The 18152-nt window shown below is 35.9% G+C and overlaps 1 protein-coding gene across 1 annotated transcript; it reads left to right on the forward strand.

The window, feature by feature from the left end:
- Positions 1-725: 725 nt before the first annotated feature.
- LOC106132103 (glutathione hydrolase 1 proenzyme) lies at positions 726-17655 on the forward strand. Its single transcript, XM_013331423.2, has 9 exons — positions 726-863; positions 10331-10498; positions 11734-12141; positions 12979-13179; positions 13710-13977; positions 14303-14493; positions 14711-14948; positions 15300-15413; positions 16652-17655. The coding sequence occupies exons 1-9, from the start codon at positions 856-858 to the stop codon at positions 16805-16807; spliced, it is 1752 nt and encodes a 583-aa protein (XP_013186877.1). The 5' UTR covers positions 726-855; the 3' UTR covers positions 16808-17655.
- The last annotated feature ends 497 nt before the right edge of the window (positions 17656-18152 follow it).

Consider the following 18152-nt stretch of genomic DNA (forward strand, 5'->3'; position numbering starts at 1 on the left):
AGTTTGAAATCCACCATATTTTTCCCTTTCCAATAATATAGGATGCACCCACGATGACCTTTTACGTTTTTCTGTTTCTTTTTGTTTCTTCTTGTACAAATAGTAGGCCAATACGAGTTTTTTTTTCTTATTATTCGACATTTCACACGTGTGTAATCTCTGACTACCAGTTCAAAACTAACGCATATAGACGGCAGTCCATCCATCCGGTAAAAAAAATATGTATACAAGGATAGCCGTTTATTCACGGTCCGTTATCCGGTGAAAAAACGGACGTCTACAAGCGCTCTAAGGGAACCTTACACGATTTGGACTCGCCCTTGCATTTTTTAAATATTGATAATTTTACATTGTTTATTGGGTGTATTAGCTGGACGTCGATTTCGCACGACGTCGATTTTATCGAGACCTACGCTTTTATTCGCATAAAATCGATCCAACAGTTATAACCTGGCTTTTCTTCGCATTACATCGATTCATCCAATAAAATTTTATAATTAATTTTATTTGTTGCATATCGGTATTGACTCGTTAGGTGGCAAACGTAGGAAAACCATGTAGGTAGGTAGGTACCTAAGCAATTTTCTTCGAAAGCTTTAGACGTATAAATAAGCAATTTCGTTAGAAGTACCTTATATTTAAACGTACTAGATGATTACACAATAGTTTTAGATAAATTATTGTGTAATCATCGCATTTACACTAAGCACATAAATCTTTGTCGTCACTGTTAACTTTAATTAGCCGCGAAGAGAGATAGACGTAATCGACAAATGCTGCGACTGCGACCTCAGAAATCTGCTTGCAATCAGTCTGTGCTACAGTGCGCGCGAGTCGACTCGCGTCCCCAACACGATGCTGAGGTGAGGAAAACGTGACTGTTACCAAACACCAATTTTATGTATACAATGCGAAGTAAGTCACAGTTGGACTAGGTAATCTAGTTGCTTAACTTGCAACTTAGAAGTGAAAATTGTGTTCCTTGCTTTTTGGTGTTTTATTTGTAGACAATTTCGGTAAATGAATTAGATAGGTACTCCGTAAAAAAAATAAACTATCTATGAATAGATTAAGTACCTACTTAGGTACATATATTAAGTTTTTTAGAAAGTTACACTGCACGCAGTTCTAATACATTTGTTTGTCTATTATATATTTTTATAGGTAGATACTTTTTTCTTTTGGCTTTTTTTATACTTAATCTCATTCATATGTCGGTATTTCACAATCTTGTAATACTTATTTTTCTATAACATTTCACGAAACTTCGTATGTACATTCAAATTCAAAACAATAGCGAGAAGCTGTAAAACATTAATGTTTAAGCGTAATTTCTTTAATTAATTACTAATAAACTGCTGGATATTATTGTAAGTACTTACAATTTATGAGATTCTAAAAAAATAACATTAACGCCTGTAGGCATAGGTACGAAATTTAAGGCATAGGCGCTTGTTCTTCTTGATTTGGTTTTCAAGATTTAATCATAAAAAATAATACCTACTTACTTGCATTTTTAAATAAAATCACTATTTATAAGTGTTAGACATAGAGAGAGATATTGAACACAACCCTTAAGGTTTTATGTTGTGCTTTATAAACTAAAAAGTTCCTATTGCTATTACAAAATAGTTTTTCCTTTCTTCCAAATAATTTTGATAAATACGTTTCGTATAGTAATAACTTAAAAATATTGCACGCCTGAAGGGCTAAACGGTTATTACTATCTATATAACCTATATATTTCCATCCACATATAAGCAATAAGTATTTTTGAGTTTGTGATGAAAAATACATAAGCCTACCTTTCTACTCATCAAAAAAAGCAAGTCGGTATCGACAATATGGATCATTCTACTATACATAATTATATTTTAACAAAAATCTTTGTATTTTTGTTTTTTTTTTGTTTGTGACTCTAAATAGTGTCTGCGATCGTACTCTTAGGTAATCCAAGTAGTTACCTACCTAAATAATATTACCTATTTAAATAAATAAGTCAATACAAAAGGGACTCGAGCTGAGCTCGCTTTCTAAGATATCAATATAAAGAGATGGTGCAGCAATCGGCCGGAAAAACCGCTCATTCAAGGATCAGAATTACCATCATCATGCAAGTGAATTAAAAGGTATTAACTTATGTAAATATTTATATGAAAATGAACGTTTCACTCGTATCTATTTCGATAAACCGACAGCGAAATTGATATCTATGTAATTCAGGTATTAATGTACGAACTGCCTATGTAATCACAAGTTTACAACACGCTATCATTTGTGAATACTTACACCGTGACGTTGCTATATCTTAGATAACTACATTCAATCAAATAAATATCTACATGCATAACTTATTTTACTTGGCATTTTGCCTTTCATTTTGCACAGTCCGGATTTTCAAGTTACCTTTAGCAACATAATTGAGTCTGACTGAGACATTCATGCAGTCAGTGATACCTTATTAAGTTTAATTTGAAAAATTGATAGTACTTTTACAAACTCTGCCCCGGAATCGAAGGAAATAATTTTTAGCGTAATGTTATACTTCAGCCACATAGCACACCGAAGCATTGAGAATAGTAAGTAACTGGGAATATGTAAAGACTACGGGGAAAGCATACGGCCGGTCATAAAACTGAAAAAAAAACTTTCCAGTATGATTAGTGATAACATGGTCATTTTACTAAAAGAGCCTTACCTAAATATAGAAGTGAAAGGTTTAAGAAATAGGGGAAGACCGAAAAAGAGATGGATGGACGGAGTAAAGGATAGTATGAGTAGAAAGGGAGTAATCAGTGAGATGGCAGTTGACAAAAGTAATTTGAAAAAACTTACATACTGTGACGACCCCACGTAGAAAGTGGGAAAAGGTAACGATAAAGAAGGTAACGAGAAAGACTACGGGGAAGGAGATCCGGAACGGTGTTCCGCCGAGGTCACCAAAAATGTCATGTCCAGACGGAATAATAGAAAGTTTGACCAGATTTACATCATGCAATAGATGAAGAAGCTTCGTAAAAGTCACGATTCCAACTAGTGAGCGATTTACCGCGAATGACTTCAGAAATAATATAACACATATAATCGTTTCATCAACACATATACCAAGTTGTTATTCAATTGGCTAATATTGGCCTACGAAATCAGTGTAGACTTACTATGTGAAATTTCATAAAAGCCCTACCTCTATATGATGTTTCTGTGTATAAGTACTCTTAAACTGAAAACAGAGTCATGACACATGCGTGTATATCCTGTCTGAAAATTATAATAAATATTTTTTTTTATATTTTCTCTTTTATCTTTCATTATACCACTTATACAAAAATGAACTGGTCTATGTGGTCTATCCCATAACACAGGGTAACTTATCGTGGGTGACAGCGTACCAAAATGTTATGCGACAATATTTATTAGTGAATTAATTTTATTTCAATACTCGAGGGAAAAAAATAATTTCTCGCCCTTGTACATTACATATCTTTATTTGGCGCAAAAAGTAACATTACATTGTTCATAATCATAAAAATAAAAAAGTTACATGATGCGACCAAAAGAGTTTCCACTTAACATTGCATGTGTATGATGAGGTTAAACAATGCGCTGAATTTCATTGAAACATAGTACGGAGGAGGCTTTTCCATTCAATATAAAGGATACATATTAAAAATATCAATACAAAATAACAAGTAGACAGCGGTGCTAGGGAGTTTATATATGTTGAGTATGAGAACCTAGGTGATTTTTCAGTTTATCTTTGGAAGGAAGGAAGGAAGATACAGTAGTGCAGTCACGCTCAGGTGGCGGAAGATTGTTCCAATACTTCGTAGCAAGAGTAGATAGAAAGATAGATAAAACTCTTTATTGCACCATAAGAGTAAAACATACGAAACAACATTAAACAGATAGAGATGGTACAAAGGCGGACTAATCGCTAATACAATCTCTCAATGAAGGAAACCAAACAGCGTATCGGAAGCTGCCACGAAAAGCAGCTGTATTGTGTTGTGGAAATATTAACCGAGTTGCAGTCCCCATTAGGCATTGTGAGAACTGTAATTTTTGATAGAGATCGGTAGGTTTCTTTTTGCGCATAAGTCCAAACAGAAGTGATGCAAGGTGGAGTGTTCGGCGATTTGACATCTTCGCAGAATTTTAAAACAAAAGCGAGTAAGTACATGCGTTCTGAATGCGAAATTTTCTTCGTACGCACTTAGACATCACATTAATTTTCTCAAATGTTTAAATCTACTAATACTTTTTAAATTACATAATTGATTAATATTTTAGATTAAATAGTCTAGGGTGAAATATGAACGGAACTGTGACGTCAAACTACCTACTTAAGATAAGCTACATCACAAATCACATAATTATTTTTATATTATTCGGCCTATAGATTAGGAGTGAAACCTAAAACATTCAATGGTTTATTAAGTCGAGCAGTTTTGCGTTAAGAATTATCACACATACCAAGCGAAGAGAAAGTTTCGCTGGACGGCAAAGGGATGGAATAATTCAAATAGTGGCAGGTTGCTAACCCTCCTAAGAGAAACAGCGGGCACCACAGATAACAAATAGTTTGAGTATCTCTCAATACTGGTGTTAATGTGAGGGTAATCTGTGGCTGGCACACAATATGTTTTTCTTCGCTACTAGACCAGCATGGAAGCATGGTCAAGATGAATGTGTTTATTCCTTGGTCGACTTTTTTCCTTGGGAAAGAGAAAGAGTGGAAACGGCATGGCACTGGATAATTATTGTTTTCTTAAATTTTGCTTCATTTCCTATACAGAAGGATATAAGAGCTAAATAATAGCTTCGGTATAGGAAATGACATGCTCTTAGTATTCTATCATAAAAAAGGCCCAGTTCAGTATGGCTCGTAAATTTTATCTTCGAGGCGACCATGGCGCGCCCAGTGGAGCGCAAGTGCAATAAACCTACCTTTTCTCGCATAACTTTAGTTAAATAGGTACTTACTAAACTTATTTCATCGAAAATTTTGTAGCGATCATGAAAACTGTCAAAATGTATCTACCTATTCCAATTTCCATTGAAAATACAAACATATATCATACATAATATCTACTTAGGTACTAGGCACCCTATCTGTAACAAATTGTATGTTATCTAAATCATATGTATTGTATTTACCCATTTCAATTAGATACGATAATCGCAATGAAATAAAGTACTATCAGATGAATTCGTCCGGGTACCACATTAATTACCAATTTGCTAGATTTTATAATATAATCTAACAAAAAATGATTAATGCTGAAACTCCTCGTAATAATGTTAAAGTCAACTTTAAAATTGTGACTTTGTTTGTTTGTAACACTAATTTTCGGAAATACTTAATCGATCATATGTCTTTCATCGTTAAAAAGGTACCTACATTATTTACGGGTCCTATAACGCTATGTAGGCAGTGTATGTGTTAGGTACGCTTGTAATAAAATAAATGTGCAAGTAATTAATACATTACGAGCTCGCTAAATATAAATATAAACTTATGGTTTTTGAAATTTCACGGTGATATAATATTCAAAAGGAAACAATAATGTGTAGTGAAATAACTCACACTCATGTAGAGTTGCAAGTAGTAACTATTTTACCGTAAAACAGCTCATAGCTATTGCAGGCCATGATAATAAGCGTTGCAACATTATGATCACATAAACAAAGTACCAAAGTATCGGTAAATTTAAATATACCATTGAAATGCTTGTAAAACATTGCTTGTTAAATATAAATTGATTTGTATGGTATGAAACTAAGGACAAAATATTATAATTCTCGATGGTATGCAGACGCATATGCAGTCCATTTGAAAATACTAATACTTAATTGTATCTACCAAAACTATGGCAAGTGTCATCAATCTATTCGATACCTACCTATTTCGCATGAATCGACATATTTAAACATTTACATTTTATGAAATTATGAAAACATTTACTTGATGAATTGTTTTATATGACTTTTTGTCCACAATTAAGTAATATAAGTTTTATCAATACATTCTACAGGTTTTGATTTAAACATTTCATTTGTTTGTAAACTTGCACATAAAAAGAAACTTATAACAAATTATAAAACAGCCATTGGTTTAAGAATAATATTTTTGTAATTAAAGGCAAATAATCTTTTTTTATTATATTTCTCTTTGTTTCTTTGGATTTAATTTCAAGACTTTCACACCGGCCTTATAGAATGTTTTTACTGTTCATTGCTCGTGTATTCATTGTCACGAAGGTAGAAGTTATTATATGTAAATACGTCACCTATAGATAAGTCTTCCATGAATATCTTTACAAAATAAAAAATGTATCGTCATGATGAAATTGATAAACTGATAATGTTTTGTACTTGGATTATAAAAACACAGGATGCTTCAAGAATACCTATTCTAAATACATTATTTTGCTGAAGTTTGTACGTTTGTGTATTAATATTTATTTATTTAAAACCTTATTGCACACACAAAAATGTACAAAGGGCGGACATAATGCCGTTTGGCATTCTCTACCAGTCTACCAGCTGACCAAACAGAGAAACTTTAAGTTGGTGGTACGATTCTGCAAAATGTACATATGTGCATAAATATATAGGTACATTACAAACAAAAAATGTATCCTATATATAAATCTCCTTTGCGTAAAGGAGGAGCGTAAGGAGTACCTAAACATAAAAAGCTAAATAAGAGCTCCAGAGATTTATATACACTAAAAATTAGTCACATCAAATTAGGATGATCTATTATTAATTTACCGATAGACCCATTCACAGCATGTTTGAACACCGAGCGACTAGAAGTTCTCCTATTCGTTTCAGGAAGAGCATTCCAGAGGCTTGCAGCCTGAACCTGGAAAAAATTGTCCAAGAAAGAAAATATGTTATTGATTGAAGCAAAAACTACTGAACGGATCTGATTGAACTAAAAAAAGCCAGCGAAGCCCCGACCTACTATTCACACCAATACAAATTGTAACAGCGTTAGACTGTTGAGAGAGACAGTTTCAAAGACGTTGGAACGTTTTAGACTGTATCCCACAAAATTATAACGTTAATTATTTTAATGTTAATATATTGATTATTATAAACTTTATCTATACTGGATGTCTGTAGGTATGCCAAACTAAAAAAATATCATCACAACTTTTTGTGTAAAGTTCAGCAGTTTTATATACCTCTGCTATTATTTTATTATTACGGCAGCATTTACTCATTTGTACCTAAATACATTTGCCCAAGCGATTTCTTCCATTATGATTATCAGAAAGATAATAATGATGTGTGATCTAAACATCCTTATCATCAAGATTATCACAAATCCGGTAAACAAACCCTTGTTGTAAATGTTTGTACACATCCTGTATGTAAATGAAGTAGCATTTTCGTTGATTAGTTAAAACTGGTTGGAGTAATTCAAACGATCATAATACCATTATCATCGAAGTAGATAATAGATGTTTAGATGTATTCTCACGTATTTTCCTTAATGGGCTAGACGCAGCCTAAGGATGCAATGAACAGGTTTTTTTTTAATTTTTTACCTTCATAGAAAAATTAATTGCCGTGTGGTTCCCGGCACCAATACAAAAAACCAATAGGACCACCCCATCTCATTCCCATGGATGTCGCAAAAGGCGACTAAGGGATAGGCTTATAAACTTGGGATTTTTTTTAGACGATGGGCTAGAAACCAGCCAGTATTTGAATCTCAATTCTATCATTACAGCAAATAGCTGAACGTGGCCATTCAGTCTTTTCAAGACATAGATATATAGATATAGACGTGATCATATATATGTATGGAAAAAAGAATTCTAAATAATTGAGCAAAACAATCGATTTTTCTGAAGATAATAATTAAAGTCTCTTTCTGCATTAATTTGAATTAAAAAATGAATTATTTGAATTACCTCTCCCAGATTTACTTTTTTGTAGCACGTTCGCAGCAGTTCCTACGAACTTGCTTCATACTCGTACTTCTACGCACCTTACACAATCGGTCGTTTGGTAAACGCTGAAAGTTTAGTTTGGGAAGATAATAAGTAATTTTCCGGGATTTCATTCCCAAGGGAATTCCCGAAAATTCTAAGTTCTAAGCGCATGCCCATATAAGTCAGTGTTTCTTTTTACCACATTGTCTACCTATATGCGTAGTATAAGTAAGATCTTTCTAAATAGTAAGGCATGTCACTAAAGGTACTTATCAAATCATCAAGCAATCCAGTTGAATCCTTTCATTTTTTTCGGCACAATTGTCTACCCCACAAGGAATACTGACAAGGTATATGAATGTTTCTATGTCTAGATAAAATAGACTTTTATCCGGGATGCTACAGGATTTTCTTATTGCTTGCATATTTTAAATTACTTAATGTATTTGAATTCTATATAAATCGATATAACTAGGTATTGTTTGACAACATTAGGACGTTATCTTCTAAAAATATTTTACGTCGCAAATTCATGGGTCACAGTATCAATGTCAATTTTTTCATAATTTATTTCTCTTATCTGCAATCTATTAGCATTGGCTTACGAACGATTGTGTTATCAAATTCTATACAATATGCTACAAAATCGCAGTCTGGTCTAGTAACTTTGTCGAGAAGCTTGTAGAGGAAGTTCAAGTTCTATTTACCTATCGGTTTCTCGCCAGCGAATAAGTATAAGTAATAGAAAAACTACAAAAGTATACCTTTGCATGGATATTATATCACGATTATCCCGTGCCCTGTAGTTCCCGACACTTTAGATTAAGACCACTCCATCTTTTAAAAGATAAACTTGAGATTCTTTTTGTAGGCGGTGAGTTAGCAACCTGTCCCTATTTAAGTTTCAATAGCTGAACGTGGCATTTCAAACTATTAATTTTGTTTTGTTAAACTAATACATAAACGTGTATTAGCTTTGTTTAACAATACAAAACTTTGTCTATAGGTACATTAAATATTTTGCTTTTAAAAAAAAATTTTCACCGCAGTAGGTATCGAAAAATTAAAACGCTGAGCAAACTCCCAGCATTTACGTTAAATATATTATCGTCAATGAAACAGGATAAATACACGTGAATTTTAACGCCTTCAACCAAAGTAAGATAGTGGAGAGTTCACGACTGCCAGACCGGCTGGAACCAGCAGCGGTGCGGCCTTGCGCTTAATGTAACCTCGCTGTCACGTTCTACTGATGACCTCTGTACTAATGTAATAGCGGCGGAACAAATATACACCGCCGAAATCAGTTAACTTAATTAATTAACTGGCATTTAGTTAACCCGCAGCTTCGAGTTAACAGGCAGAAATACTTTCGAATTACAATATAAGAATGGATTAAAATAAATTATTGGTAGCACATTTTTTCGCGCTTAACAAAAACGTGTCGTGAAACCTAACGCGGAACCTTTATTATTTGTCAATCCATATTTATAAATATCCTTTTAAAAGTATATTTTCCAGTTTCTACCTGTCATACTCTACATAACTATTGAAACGATTTTCAAAAATCTGCTGTGTGATATAGGTATAGTAGAGTTCACCCAACATACTCATAATACTCGTACCTACATAAATAATCTAAGCAATCCGTCTTATGCGGTAATTTGAATCAGGATCAGGCCACTCGCCCCTGCATCGTTTAGTTTCGAACAACTGATACTACCTCTTATCAATGATGTCTGAGAATAGAAACAGGAATGAAGTTCGTTTTTTATTTCCATTTTACACAAATAAAAGAAGAATGCATTAGCCCTTTGTCTTATAAGTCCCAGACTCTAATTATTTCAGTTTTCCAAGTCCACTATTGGAAACTGCCCACGGTTTGAATTGATCGATATTTTTAATAGAATAGGTTTTTAATCGAAATTTTAATTTTTTTACTTATATTTCTTCTAAAAATTGTTAAGATTATTAGATTTACATTATTCTGCAATACCCATAGCCGATCCATAAAACGTTACATGTTGGGGCACGCGGGGAATCACCATTTATATACCTATAAGATGCTGCCATCCATTTGTAACTTCATTAGTCCTTTATTCTTTTGCCTACACTATAGGTAGTTTATAACTTTATACTTTATCTACATATAAAGAATTAAAGTTAAACAGAGGTTGATACTTACCTACGTCAGATACGCACCTCCATGCACCCATTTTACCGACTACATGCACTGTTTTACTTTTTAATCACCTAGACAGCGTCGTTGTCAACCGCTCTAGACAACCGTCAGTTTCAATTTCGATATTAAATTCCACGGAAAATTGTATGAATGAAATTAGCATGTGTTAGTTTTTCTTAGGGTGGTTGTTTTTCAGTTGTGTGCGGTCAAGGCGTTGTTGTGTGGTCGGCAGCGTGCTAGCGGCTCTCGTGGTGGGCGCGCTGGTAGCTATCCTGGTGCTGCAGCCGTGGGCTGGCGTGGGCCACCCGCGCTACCAGCGCGCCACGGTCGCGGCTAATGGCTACGAGTGTGCTGGTATCGGCAGGTATGTCTGGAAATTGATGTTATTAGGTAATGATGGTATGTGACTTAAAAATGAATCCATTCTAAAGTGCACAGATGAGATTCTAATCAATGACTCTTCTCAGATTCGAGTTATATGTTAATTTGATTTCAAAACGATACACTTATGATTAAAGAAACCTTGTACATCCAGGTTATTGGCTGTATAACCATGATCCAAGCTGGGTTGGGCTTCTCTGCAAGGTTGCGGAGGTCAGACGGGATGCACTTCGTAAAAAAGTGAAAAACTTTACTTAACACTCCAGGATTATGGTCATAGGCTCACCCCGTACTCTCCAGGAAGAAGGATGCAACAAAGATCTTCGACAAGAGACTCTTACACTCTTCAAGGAACATAATATGCTTACTATGCAGATGTAAATGACTAATAATTTTCCACTAACATTTATGAGTACCTATAGATGTTTTATGGTTTATATTGTTTATTTTTAATCTTCTGAAAAACCGTAACTGTAGAAAATCTACCGTAACTTATTCTGCCAATGTTTTGTCTTTTAATTTTGTGTTGAATGAAATTAATTTTATACGCATAGTTTTCTTTGATTACATATTACAAATACATTGCGGCATTTACCACACAGTTATAAAGAGTTATAGTGTCTCTTTTTTAATAAATTTTTTAATAAATGCAGTGGAAATGAGACCGTTAAGGAGTATGATGGGTGTGAAATTGAGTGACCGGATAAGGAACAGCGTGATAAGGTAATGTTGTGATGTGAAAGAAGATGTAGTTATAGGAATAGAAAAGGGTATGCTAAGATGGTTTGGTCATGTGGAGAGGATGAGTGAGAGCAGGTTGACTAAGCAGATATACAAGGAGAGTGTGAGGGAAAGGTCGGAGTGGGAAGACCTTGACGAACGTATCTTGATCAAATTAAGGACGTCCTGGCAAAGGGTCATGTCAAGAGTACCCGAAACCGCCGAGCTTGCATGAAGAGAGTTATGAATGTGGATGAAGCGAAGGAAGTATGCAGAGAACGTGGCAAGTGGACAGATGTAGTCTCTGCCTACCCCTCCGGGAAAGAGGTATGATTTTATGTTATGATATGTTTGTTTTTTTATTAGATACTGATGTTAATATTTTCCCGGTCCAAATCATGGCATAGAGAAGGAGGCGACAATGCCGAAATGGAGTGTAATCCGTCCGCACATAGCAATCTACAAAATAAATAATTAAGAAGAAAACATCTGTTACAGGAAAATCCTAGAAATAAACGGATCAGCCGTCGACGCTGCCATCGCAACTTTATTCTGCGAGGGGGTAGCGTGCGCACAATGTATGGGGCTCGGCGGCGGGTTCCTTGCGACGGTATACGACGCGGCGTCAGGTCGAGTGGCCGTGCTCAACGCCCGAGAGAGAGCGCCAATGGCCACGACTCAAGACATGTTCGCGAACGCGTCGTCCACCGTCGGGGGGCTAGCCGTCGCCGTGCCAGGCGAGTTGAGAGGCTACGGCGAGCTGTATCGCCGTTACGGGAATCTGCCCTGGGCCCAACTGGTGCAGCCAACGATAGACCTGTGCAAGAACGGGCAGCGCGTCAACGAGTACATGGCGCGGGTACTCTTGAGCTACAGCGACAGGATCAAGGCGGAGCCGTCAATGAGGTAAGTTGGGGGTGTTACAAATTAAACTCATTCGTCGTATGGTTTTATAGTCAATCAAAAACTTCACATGAGCTTTTAACCTTCCTTATTACCTCTACAATATATAGCTTGTACGTCTAATTGAAATACATTTAACCTAACGGTACCTAATCATAAAATAACAGCGTTGCAACTTATCAATTGATTATGGTGCGAATCCTAAAATATCAGTAGTAATGAAAACAAAACCTCAGGTTTCAGGTAGATACCGCTATCATACATTGCATCTCTTTATGCTAGCCTTGTTTACGTTACATATTATCTTACATTTGTACAATTTTACGACCTCAGCATGTATATCTGATATGAAATAAAACAATATAAAATAAAGATCAACTAAGTAAGTACTTTTATTATTATGGAAATTTTTACAAACTTTAAATCCCATCAAGGCCAGAGGACATTGTCATACACCTAGACAATTTCCTCTAGTCTTGACATCGATAGAACACACACACCATAAATTATCACAACTCTTCTCCTGGTACGTAATGTGCCAGCCTTCCCACTAATACCCCTTTGTGGGTATTTCTTGCCATTATGCGGGCCACAAGGGATCGCAAGGCATTCGACCACCATTCGACCCTCTGGCGGCCCGGGGCGTCTGTGCCGTGAATATAGCTGATAAGCGCTTGATCGTAAAAAACAACCCAGTTAAAAAGTAAAAAATTGTGTTTTTGTTTTTGAAATCACCCCGAAACCGAGTTGCATATTTTTGCATGCGTGAAACCGACAATATCAGGTTAGTATCTGTCTAATTCAGCACTGCATTTTTTATAAAATTCTTCTTCATTTTAGAGAGGCTTACGTGAACCCGGCGACAGGCGAGGTCTGGCAGCTAGGCGACCTGATCCGACACCCAACACTAGCCGCTACATTGGAGGTGATCGCCCGGGAGGGCCCGCAGGCGATTCACAACGGGTCCCTTACCACGCCACTCGTCAAAGACATTCGCCAGCACGGTGGCATCATTACGGAAGAAGACCTCAGGAATTACAAGTTTGTATCTTCATTAGTATCGTCTTAGAATATAAGCCACACTGGTTCTTTTTCCACAACTAAATCTGTGGTGCTGTACAAACGTCTTACCTCTCCTAAATGTCTTACCTCATGCTTACAAAATGACTTCTTTTGCAGTATCTTCATTTTGCATTCATTTTATATCGTCGAGTTAAAATAATAGTTTAAGGCACCGTAACTGGCTATCACTTGAACATACGCGGTAATTTCCATTATAATATTGTTTTGATTATCAACGAGATTGACATCCATCCTTTACGTCATATCACCAAAGGTCAAGTTCTAATTCTTCAATGCGACAGTCGAGTGTTTTGCGTAGAAAAAAACCTTGCAGCAATGTACAAACATGATAAAACCCAGCAACATCATGACACATCACAATAATTCTAAAACTGTCAGTAAAGAAGCTAGTTTATTTTCACGCCAACTTCCGACTCCATCTAGAACTTTGGAAGAAGTATTATGACACTATTCCGGTTCTTTTTTAACATATAACGAAAAATTTTTAGAACAGAATGGCAAGAGCCGGTGGCGGTGCCGTTGACAGAGGAGCATACCCTATACACGTCGCCACTCCCCGGCTCAGGGGGCGTGTTGGCGTTCATCCTGAACATGCTGCGCGGCTGGGTGGAGTCCGGCTCGGAGGCGCCGCCAGGGTCCAACCTGTACTGGCATCGCGTCGTCGAGACGTTCAAGTTCGCGTACGGCCTTCGAACGCACCTCGGCGACCCTTCACGATCACCAGAACTATACAACCTGACTTTCAGCATCAGTGAGGTGAACCCTACTTAGCTCTATAATCATTTAACCCAAATTTAACCAAAATCTATTAATTCTTTGCTGTGTGAAAGTCTCCTAAAAGTCCTAAAACGCACAATCTGTATAAAAGATGTTATGCCATGTAGATTAATTAATAGAAACTCCTGCAATCTTTGAAAGACTCCTTAGAAAAAAATTCATTGGCTTGCTTGCATTATTTTTAAAAGATAAGAGAAGTAACCGATATCAACCATTAAAAAAGTTTTGGTAGGAAGAATTTAAAGTTATATAACGAGTATATCACGACCTCTTAATAAAACTACCATTCTTTTGCATATTACAGCTGGAAAGAAACATGAGCGACCCGACTTGGGCAGAAGCCTACAGGAGCCAAGTGGACGACACGCGTACGTTTGAAGACTGGAAACACTATGGTGCAGACTTCGAAGGGATAAATGACCACGGAACGGCCCAGATCGTGGTGATTGGCCCTGACGGCAGTGCTGTATCAGTAACAAGCACTGTGAACTATATGTAAGCTAAGCTTGTTTTTCCTGTCTTGATTTTAAATGTTTAAGTTCTTAACCTTATTGGTTCAGTTTTTCCAAATTGTAGGTATTTGTTCTGTATGCCTCATTGATCTGTGTACTGAGTTAGTTTAGCTTTAATCATGAGAATTGATTTTTAAAGGATTTAAAAAATTCATCCTATCGTATGTAGGTATATGAGCTTAATGTGAACCTTTTTTCAGATGGGGATCTTTGAGACGATCACAGAGTCTTGGATTTATTCTAAACAACGAAATGGATGACTTCGCAATTCCAAACCGAGAGTCTGCCTATGGTCTACCTCCATCGCCATCAAATTTACTAGGACCTGGCCTTCAACCTTTAAGCTCCATGGTCCCAACCATCACTCTACGCAATGGAAAAGTGTCGATGGTAGCTGGAGCAGCTGGAGGCACGAAAATTACCACTCAAGTAGCAATGGTTAGTATATTGGTTATATTGAACTCGGAAGAGAAAATCCGGTCAAGTGCGTGTTGGTTACCCTCGCATGCATACAGTTCCGTGTTTTTGCCTATATTAAAAATGCACCTGCCACTTCGGCAAGACGCGTGCTTACGGAAAAGCTCAAGAGCGAGAGAGATAATCAAAGTTGTGGGTTTAAAAATAATTGTAAATGCTGATTTAGCATTCTGTGTGGAGAGCTCTTTAAAAATTTTGTTCTGAATTACTCAGAGGGAAAAGCCAAAAATATTGTCAACTCTTTGCATGGTAGACAGACAATAAAGTACAACACGCTATTGTTGTATTACATAATTAAATGTATTCTTTCAGGCTACAAGGCATATCTTCCTAGAAGGTGGAAATTTAGTAGACACGATTCAGCGACGTCGGCTTCATCACCAACTCATACCCATGGAGGTGGAATATGAACACGATTTCGATCAGGTAACAGTTTATTATATGCTATCACACATGATAAACAGTCGTCATATTTTTTGTTCCTTCAAATCTAAACAAAAAACTTACGGATGCACTTATACCTACTTACTTAGAAAAAAAACCCTACTGTAATGTTAATTATGAAATTCGTGTTCAGTCAGACTTCATAATTTTTTCTAAAACTGTGAAATCAATTCAATATCTTATATACCTAATCATTCATTTTTATTAAGTTTAAAAAATATTTGATTGAGTTGCCTCAAGGATCAGATCTAACCCAACACTATTTGTTACACATATTTTTTACTTCATATTAATCTCATTTTCATATATTGAAATATAATTTTTAACGTCATAAATGTTTTGAAGGTGTTTTATATCTCAACATAAAAATTAAGAATTGTATCGTTTATTGCAGAAGTAATACAATAGAAATTTTAGTAAGTATCTATTAGTAGATAGATACATATTTAGCATTGAAAAATTGTTTTCGCAATGATGTGCATAATTTCCTATAATGAGTTATTCTCTGACATTACCTATATTGATATGAAATCGTCGTTCACAATACACAAGGACGGATGTAGCTCCAACCTTGTGCTCTTATGTAACGATCACAATGGCTATTTGTGACACAAAGTATCGGACAATAGGCTAGGCTTATTTCAATGCATGTGTATTTTTTTTTGTCTCACATCCAGGTCCGTAACAACTTTCTAATGTAGTGATTTGAATGACAATGACATCATCGTCATACACCTAATAAATTATTCCAAATGTTGAATACACCTAGCTCAGTGCTATATTTTTCGAATTTATTAAATCAGAAAAATAAATTCATCTTTTTCTGAACAGATCTGATCAGTCTTATTGATGAAGATTTAGGTACCTCATTATAATTATAATACTTACCGTTATACGTTTTTGTACAAATATGGAACATTTGTACAATTAACTGTAGAAATTACTGCAGGTACCTACATTATTGTCACAACATTAGGCTGAATATCCTAAGGTCTATGCCAAAAATAACGTTTAAATTTTTGTGGGCGTTGTAGATACTTAGATGGCAGTAGCCAGCCCATTTGTTCTTGACCTATTTGTACGATCTGATTAGGATGGCAGTTCTCAGCCCATTTGTACTAGACCTATTTGTATGATCGGATTAGGAAGAAAATCTAGTTTTCTTTGTTTTTTCGCTACTCCCAGACCAGGATATAACAGAAAAACATTTTCTTTTGCAGTCCATCATTCAATCTCTCCAAGCACGGGGCCACGCTACCACTGAACTGAGCCGTACCGCAGGCTTCGCAGCCATGATAGCAGCAGTAAGAGAAGCCGATGGCATGATCGTGGCGGCCACAGACCCAAGACGCATTGGAAGCCAAGACGGATTCTAGTTGCCACACTTCGTAGTATTAAAATTAATAAGATCTCAATATTGAGGTCGCGTTTTGTGATATTATGTAAGGTCTAAAACGCGTTCAAGGATAGCCGCGCAGTCAGACTGCTTATTGCCAGCACATCAATAAACCAATACCTACAACTATTGAAGAGCCAACGGCTTAGTCGCTTTCTATTTGTGAAGGTCCCTTAGAGACGAGTAGTTAGTACAGAAAAAAAGAGAGAGTAGCCTTACTTTTTTTGTTTATTGGAATAGTAAATCTGGGAGCATTGTACCTAAGTTGTTATTCTAAGTACCTACATGTATTTTATGTGGTCATTATTTATTGAATAATTAGGATGAATCCTATTAAAGGTAGGTACCTAGACCAAGGTACTGACTGATTCCGAGGGAATTACTTGTAAAATACCTACATTAATGACTGTATACCTAAATATTGGCTATTTATATCTATTGGAATTGGATATTTGTTGAAACAAGTTATCGCCAGATATGGTATATTTTATTACGTAAAAATTATTTGTGATCCACGTAGACTGTCTAGTCACGCCAATCTTCATTCAAATAATTATTGAACTGAGTAAAAGATCAACGTATGACTTAATGTGTAGCCGACGTAATGTGCAGTATCCTTTTATAAATAAAATTACAGTCTTTGAAGAAATGTACCTAACTTCGATCTGTGATTATTTTATAGGCTGGCAATGCCACATGGGTAAACTATTGTTGTGAAGTTGACTTTATTTTTAACATGTTTGTAAATATTAAAATGTTATGAAACTATTTAAGGTGCTGTTATTTTTAACGATTGTAATTTCAATAAAATTATGATATTATGTTTCATTTTATTTTTTGTTTCAACATACAAACATACATTTAGTCAGTTCTACTATATCCCTTGCGGGGTAGCCCGGGCCAACAGACTTGAATAGAATGATAGAGCACGTTCAGCTTAAAGGGTCAGGCCGCGGAGTCGCATCGAAATAAGTATGTGTTTCTCTGGTTGGATAAGATAAATGATACTGCAAAGTTTTATCCAATACAGTTCAGGTTCAAAACTAAGGCCGCGGGATGATCTGATGACAATCACCGATAAAGCTGTTAAAATTGAAGAATTTGGGCAGAATATTATAGTGGGATCAAATTTGACTATCGTTAGATATTAGGGATTATCGACACTCCAGAAGAATAATATGGCGTAAGAGTCTAACATCAAAAATACTTACATACATACATAAAATCACGCCTTTTTCCCGGAGGGTAGGCAGAGACTACATCCTAAGTGGAGAATTACCACGATCCCTGCATACTTCCTTCGCTTCATCCACATTCATAACTCT

Source organism: Amyelois transitella, chromosome 13, assembly GCF_032362555.1.
Source record: "Amyelois transitella isolate CPQ chromosome 13, ilAmyTran1.1, whole genome shotgun sequence".
NCBI lineage: Eukaryota > Metazoa > Arthropoda > Insecta > Lepidoptera > Pyralidae > Amyelois > Amyelois transitella.